At 48.7% G+C, this 7,703-nt stretch overlaps 1 protein-coding gene across 1 annotated transcript; it reads left to right on the top strand.

Moving 5' to 3' along the window:
* Positions 1-1,562: 1,562 nt before the first annotated feature.
* On the top strand, positions 1,563-3,429 carry LOC113565659 (cell wall protein DAN4). The gene is made up of 3 exons (XM_026988327.1): positions 1,563-1,578; positions 1,643-2,426; positions 2,673-3,429. The coding sequence occupies exons 1-3, from the start codon at positions 1,563-1,565 to the stop codon at positions 3,427-3,429; spliced, it is 1,557 nt and encodes a 518-aa protein (XP_026844128.1).
* The last annotated feature ends 4,274 nt before the right edge of the window (positions 3,430-7,703 follow it).

A 7,703-nucleotide genomic window follows, 5' to 3' on the forward strand; every position in this document is an offset into this window, starting at 1 on the left:
GGTTATTATACGATTATAGGCACGGCTTTGAATGGCTTTTTGGAATACATGAGAAACTAAACACTTTTATCATTTGTTTTGGGACTGCTAATTGCCTTTTCTTTGAGCGGAAACAGCAACAGAAATTCCTTTTCCGCTATCACAAAATATTTTTTTTTTTTCAATGGAATTCTTTCTTAAGTACCACTGACAAAGCAGCAATATTTTGACACAATTTCCTTTCTATAGCGTACAATTTTTCTTGCAAGTTGCATGCGAAAAAAGGGGAACAAATTATCGCTTGGCATATGAGAAACTTCCGCCTCAAGCGTCGACTTTGGTAATTGTTTTTGATGTGACATGAAAAATGATTGTACGGGCGCTTTGCACGCAGGAACTTTTTCGAGTACAACTCCGAACACGACCCACGACCCGCGACCACGACCACGACCTGTACTTGACTTGATTTCTTATCGATTTGATTGTAATTACACAGCACGCATTTGACGATCGCCTACCCCCCGCAGAACCATTGATCGTTATCAGGGAGGGAACCCATTCAGTAGAAAAAAAAACACATGTTTGCCACACGCTCGTTTCACTGTATCGGGCATGAGTAGCATTTCGGTAGTTTAAGAGCAGCCACACTAAATGATATGAGGAGAATAATCAATATCTGAGCTTTATTCGTGGAGGATTCATTCAATGGCAGATCACGTAGAAGGGACCAATGTCTTTGGCTAACCAAAGACCCATTTACATCCATTTAGAGACGATTGCCAAGGACTACGCGACTCGGTCCATGTCGGAGACGGCGAATGGCGAATGGCGAATGGCAAATATGTGCAATTCAAATCATGGCTGCCCTGCCTCCTGCTCATTTGTTGTCTGGCATGCTGGCTATGTCTTTGCTCTGGGCCCACTGCCCCCATCCTCCCTTTGTGCGTATGCGGTATGCATCTAATTAATTAAACAATTGTAAATTCCTTTGATAAATTAACGTCACCAGGCCCTGACCGCACGGACACACATACTCGGACTAAGGCGGAGAATGAGAATGGGAGGCCACACGAATCGTATGCGACGGGGTAGATGGGCGGGGGAGGGGAGGATGTCATCGGATGTGGAATGTCGGATGTCCGATGTCGAGTGTCGAATATCGAATGATGACAGCCCGAAACTCTTAATTAATAGCACGTTGTGGCTGTGCAGAGATGTGTCATCGTTGTGTTCCCGGGTTCCGATTCGTGCGAAATAATTATTGAAATTGAAAAGTTTAGACCCATATGACATTCGTCTGATGATAACGCACGGCATCAAAGCAGCATCCCAGCCCCATCCCCCGCGGGCATTCAAAATCAAGGTTGGCGCCGAAGACAACCCAGCGGCAGCGCTATCGAGACCGCATCTATATGTTAGACCCATCGATAAGGGTCACTTGGGCGTTGTAAAGATACGCATCTTCCGTGCGAGGCCTCTGTATAAAAGCCAGCGGCACTTGCGAAACAGTCATTCCAGTACAGCACTTTGTACAGCAAGAAGAACAGAACCCGCACTCAAAAGGAATAGCTGCCAAACTAAGAATGAAGAGCACATTCGGTATGAATCTCGGACTATTTGCTGCCCAACAGCAAGGACTAACCCACATCCTAACCCATTGCAGTAATTGCCTGTGCCGCCATCCTGGTGGCCAGTATCAGTGCCGCCAGCGTGCCGGCCGTGCCGACCGCCATCAACAATCAGCTGTATCGTCGCTATGTCTGCGTCCACAAGTCGGACGGCTTCAGGGCTCTCGTGCCTGGAAGCTGCTCTCAGTACTACGAGTGCCAGGGAGGACAGGCGCTGGTAAGCACTTGCTCTCGTTTCTTCGACTCCAAGGTCCAGGGATGTGTCAACTACAACACCGGCTGCATTGAAGTACAGCCTTCGGCGTTGGTCACGGACAACGCTGATTCTGCTGTGCCCTGTACACCGACACCCTGTCCCACGACAACTCCCGAAGCACCCTGTGTAACCACCCCGTCTGCCCCAACAACCTCTTCCACAACAACATGTTCAAGCACAACAACAACAACTTGTTCACCCACCACGTCAACAACAACTTGTTCACCAACCACGTCAACAACAACAACCTGTTCACCAACCACGTCAACGACAACAACCTGTTCAACAACCACCTCAACAACAACAACCTGTTCAACAACCACCTCTACAACAACAACTTGTTCAACAACCACCTCAACCACAACAACCTGTTCAACAACCACCTCCACAACAACAACCTGTTCAACAACCACCTCCACAACAACAACCTGTTCAACAACCACCTCCACAACAACAACCTGTTCAACAACCACCTCCACAACAACAACTTGTTCAACAACCACCTCAACCACAACAACCTGTTCAACAACCACCTCCACAACAACAACCTGTTCAACAACCACATCCACAACAACAACTTGTTCAACAACCACCTCAACAACAACAACCTGTTCAACAACCACCTCCACAACAACAACCTGTTCAACAACCACCTCCACAACAACAACTTGTTCAACAACCACCTCAACAACAACAACCTGTTCAACAACCACCTCCACAACAACAACCTGTTCAACAACCACCTCCACAACAACAACCTGTTCAACAACCACCCCCACAACATCAACCTGTTCAACAACCACCTCCACAACAACAACCTGTTCAACAACCACCTCCACAACAACAACCTGTTCAACAACCACCTCCACAACAACAACCTGTTCAACAACCACCTCCACAACAACAACCTGTTCAACAACCACCTCCACAACAACAACCTGTTCAACAACCACCCCCACAACAACAACCTGTTCAACAACCACCTCCACAACAACAACCTGTTCAACAACCACCTCCACAACAACAACCTGTTCAACAACCACCCCCACAACAACAACCTGTTCAACAACCACCTCCACAACAACAACCTGTTCAACAACCACCTCCACAACAACAACATGTTCCACAACAACATGTTCCACAACTACCTGTACACCAACACCCGAACCTTGTGAAGAGGTCACCACAACCTGTGTAGAGACTACCACACTCTGTGCAGAGACTACCACTGCATGCAGCGGAGCCAACGCAGCCACCAAGGTCAAGCCCGCCTCCATGCAAGTGAGACCACCCCGTCCTGCCCGTCCCGCCGGACCACTCGTGGAGGCCATGCAGCAGCACGCTACTCCCCAGGCTCAGGAGCTGAACATCCTCACCTACACCAACTACGTGTGCCGCAACAAGCCCGACGGCTTCATGATGGCCTCCCTGAAGAGCTGCAACGATTACTATATCTGCCGCTACGGAAAGCCTCTGCAGGTGAGCTGCGGCGACAAGTACTTCAACGCCCTGAAGGGCATCTGCGATCTGCCCGAGAACACGCGCTGCGTGCAGCCCCAGGCCTAGAGCTGGAGGAGACGATTATGAGACGATAACGATAACGATCACGCTAGCCCATAGCAATCGACCAGCACCACCAGACCCCACCTTGATATACAATGTCTAATCGATTCTATCCAAGCCTTAAATATAATCAAATATACGAGTATGCAAAGCTACAAAAATGTACAAAAATATCTCTGCGTTTACTGTTATCCCTTTGGTATGTAAGATCTCGAGGCTAGAAGGCTCTCCGTATCTGTTCTCAAGCCAATAAGCCTTATGGAGGGCATGGCCACATTATTACCCACCTTAAAACCCCGATGTGTGGCCAAAAACGAATTACGACCCACTTAAGGGGGAAACCCCGTTGACCGGAGTGGCCAAGGGTGCGACATATTTGGGTTTCAGTCACATGTGAAAACGTCAAAAAGTATTTAAGGTACTTGGTTCTGAGGCGCGTGACCCTCGCCCTCGTACGCTCTTCTTTCAACCCTCGAGATTAGGCCATAACAGGATTTTGGGCCGCATAACGTGAAGGGCAAACAGAAATAAAAGAGAGATCTGGCCACCAAAAAAAACTGACCGCAATGCGCTTTAAGGCTTATCGAGGCGGGCAGGCTCCACGGGGCCGCTGCGGGCTGGCCCCCAGTTTTGGGGTTAGTTTTCGGACCTCGGGCTCTCTGCCGTATTATCGGCTTAGTCAACGAAGTTTTTGGCCCTGGCCATAAAGTGTCTGCTTAAGCCCTCCAGGCGGCGCTGTGTGCCAACTGCTTAACAAAATAATTAAACGGAATGGGCACATATGCCACACCCCCGCCCACGCCCACTTCCACGACCACCCCACCCAACGCCAACGCCTTCGAAAAGCCTAACGCTTCTTTTATGTTAATTTAAAGACGTCAAGTTTGTGGCAAAGAAAAACAGAAGAGGAACAGGAGGAATACGGGGAACGGGTTGGAGAAGTTCAAAAATTACAGCGAAAATAAATAACGTGACACAGCATGACATTGCTGGCAAAACAGCGAACCCCCCCTCAATCCCGCAACCCCTAAGCCCAGACCCATTTTCCTTAAAAGAACAGAAATGTGAACAGCGAAAAAGGAGGCTGAAAAGTAAAATCAACACGATGGGCTCCCCCGGAAAAGGCGGAAAACGCATGACTTTCAGTTTCGCATAGGCGCCCAAAAGTAAACGCAGACTTTTTAGCCGCCAGCCATTTTCCGAGACATGTTTGGCAATGGCTTTCCAGGAGCAGGAGTTCTTGGTTCCGGTAAGGTGCGACGAGGCTTACTTTCTCCAACTCTTACTCTCTCTCTCTCTCTCTCGGCCTCGGTCTCGGCTTGTTTAGTGGCTTAGGCGTACAGACATGTTAAGACTTGGGATTCGTGGCAGAGGCACTAAAGGCTTAGGGGACAAATTTCTTCGTCGCTTTTATCCCAGAGAACCCCCGCAGCAATAGACAGCATGTTTTTATGTCAATAGCCTCCAGGTTTTTAATGAGATGTTTCCTTTCCTAATACAATTTTCAGCTCATCCAAAAAGGTAGTCGGAGTAGACGCACCTGCAAGGAAAGAAGAGAGATATATTCATATGATTAATATGTGTTTATGACTCTAATATTTAGCTTTATGAGATCTCGGTGCACACATCAAGCTGTGCCGCATGGCAAATTTTTTTATAGAGCATTTAGCCAGGCTCCCAATGGGGGGCGCGCGCCTCAATTCCGACGCACTGCAGGAGGCCCTGATTGCAGGTCCTTACATTCCCTCCCGCTCGCTCTTTCAGTCCCAAATAAACAATCAACACAAAGCATCAGAAAATTTCGTAATAAAACCCCACACGCCACCGCCACCCCACCCCCCTTCCCCGTGGACCCCCTTTACACCTGTGTTTTCTTTGGCATCGGCAACCGATGGCGCAGGCCTCTCGTCCTGTAATGAAATCCGCTTTTCCCTTTGCCCATCCGATGCGACTTTCTCCTCCAGAAGAAGAATTCAAATTAGAGTTTTGTTTACAATCGAAGGCTCTAGCCCTCCCCTCCACCTATCCGTACTCTCATCCATTTTCGAGCTCCTTTGTGTGCCAGGACGAGTTATTGAATTGCGCAAGCCCCCCCCACCCCACCCAGCCGTTGAAATTTTTATTGGCAACACGCGGCGGCAGCGGCGGCGGCAGCGGCAGCGGCAGTGGCGACTCACCTCTCGTTTTACGAGTGTGTGGAATGGATCCTTCGGTCTCTCATTGGTTCCTGAAATCCTTCTGAAGCTCAGCAAGTATACAGCCCGTATGGCCAACAGGCCGGCCCGCTTGGGCCGCAACCGAGCGACCCACAGCAACCGCCCGAGCAGCCGCAGGGTCCGCACGACGGTCCACAGCAGGGGCCGCACGAGGGGCCGCAGTATGACCCGCACCAGGCCCCGCATGGACCAGAGGGACCACACCCGAAGCTGCCACAACCGTAACCGCCGCACATGATTTCTTCTTTGCCGATGAAATACGAGAGTATTTCTTTGGTTTTGCCAGTTTTAGCCAAAAGCTTCACGGATTTAGGAGCACAAACCGAAAAATATTTACTGCGAAATTTTACAGTTTGTAAATATTCATTCCAATACTTTCAGATGTTGTGGAAGGTGTTGAGGGTTCGAGATAAAAATTACAACTGAACTTTTTCGATTCGAAATACAGGATGTGAAAACTGGGAGTCCAGGCCTACTTTGGGGGATTTTCTACAGGAAAAACAGAGGTTTATATTCGAAACTGGGTTGAAAGTTTAGCAGATTTGCTGGGCTTGAAAGTTTCTTGGCTGGAGGATACCCAGAAATACCTAATAGGAGCCTCATTAAGTCCCTCCTTACGTCTGTAAGACCATAAAGTATTTTGGTCTCTAGTTAGAGGCCATTTTCTGCAATTTGGTAACTTGAGAACTCTCCTGGGGAAAGGCTGCACATTTCAGCTGGAACTATTTGGAGCCAAAAACAAGACACAGACGAAAAAAGAGAAAGCAGGGCTTAATTATTATGGCCCCAGGGGCACGTTGCCGGAGGAACAGTGCCAGCTTTTGCAGCAGCTGCAACTATTTTGACGATGTCATTAACCCAACAAGTAGCTTCCGTTGCAGACACACGATGTTGCACATTCCGGGTGTTCGGCGAGTACATAGAGATGCACGGGGGACGGTGGGGGGACAGTGGAGGGACAGAGGGGGGACAGAACTATGCAAAATGGAAACGATTGTTGTCCTGGAAGTCCCAGAGAGACATTTACCTGTTTAGGGGCTTGTTGGATGGATTCTCCATAGAATGATTCCAGCACGAGTTAAATTCGAAGGCACAAGGATTTAAGCTCCATCATTTGCAGGACTCTCAAGGATGCTCGATTCCTATGCCCGCCCTGGGGCTCTGGTTTCAGTGTCATTTGCCATTCCCCATCGACCGTTCAATTATATTAAATTTACATTGAAAACAGCTGCAATTATGTTTCCCTCCTTTATTCCCTAGACTCGAAATTTTATCCCCAAAATACCGACGGAAAGGGAAACAGGCTTTTATGGCGCGCAGCCTCGAGAATCATCTTTCCCCGCGGCGTCGCATTCGCTGCTGTTTATGGCCAAAAAACTTTTACTACCATCCAGCAGCGCCTACGAATTATGGCCCGAGACATAAAACTCTGGCTAATGAGCCGCTAAGCAGCCGCTGCCAATGCCAATGCCAATGCCAATGCCAATGCCACAGCGCCAAAGCGCCAAAGGGGTTAGCTGCTCTGTTCGAGCCATAACAATTATAAAAGAAAATGCCGCAGAGCCCATCAAAATCAACGACTCGAGAGTGTAAGAATTTAATAATATCGCAACAATAGCCAAAATTGGCTAAGGGATCTTTAAGCTGATGAAATTTAAATTGAGGGAAAGCCAAAGCCCCTGCCTTGGCTCCAATCAAAGCCAACCCCCTGCCGGGAAGGGTGGGTTCAATGGAGGGCAACAGCTGCCAGGACTCTCCCCTCACTTTCTCTGGGGATAAATTAGTGGTTTTGGTCTCTAATATAGTCGTCGTTTGTGCCTCTACCCCTGCCCCTGCCCCTACCCCTGCCCCGCACGACATTTGTCATTTGTCACCCTCATCTACATCCCTCGCCTCGCTCTCGCACTGATTTAATATTTATTTTATTAATACGAAATTAACATAAAAAAATTGCCGAAATGTTTTGACACTTGGCATCGGTATGCACCCAAGGGGCTGGGGCTGCGGGGTCAGGATTGGACTTCCTGGGGGTGGCTTGTTATTATTTTGACACTTGCCAAA

The sequence above is a fragment of the Drosophila persimilis genome, unplaced genomic scaffold (genome assembly GCF_003286085.1).
Source record: "Drosophila persimilis strain 14011-0111.01,24,50 unplaced genomic scaffold, DperRS2 tig00000191-arrow-pilon, whole genome shotgun sequence".
Classification (NCBI taxonomy): domain Eukaryota; kingdom Metazoa; phylum Arthropoda; class Insecta; order Diptera; family Drosophilidae; genus Drosophila; species Drosophila persimilis.

Coding starts and splice junctions, on each gene's coding strand:
- LOC113565659 (XM_026988327.1), top strand. Junction 2,427..2,672: donor ACAACCTGTTCAACAACCAC/ATCCACAACAAC, acceptor AACCACCTCCAC/AACAACAACCTGTTCAACAA.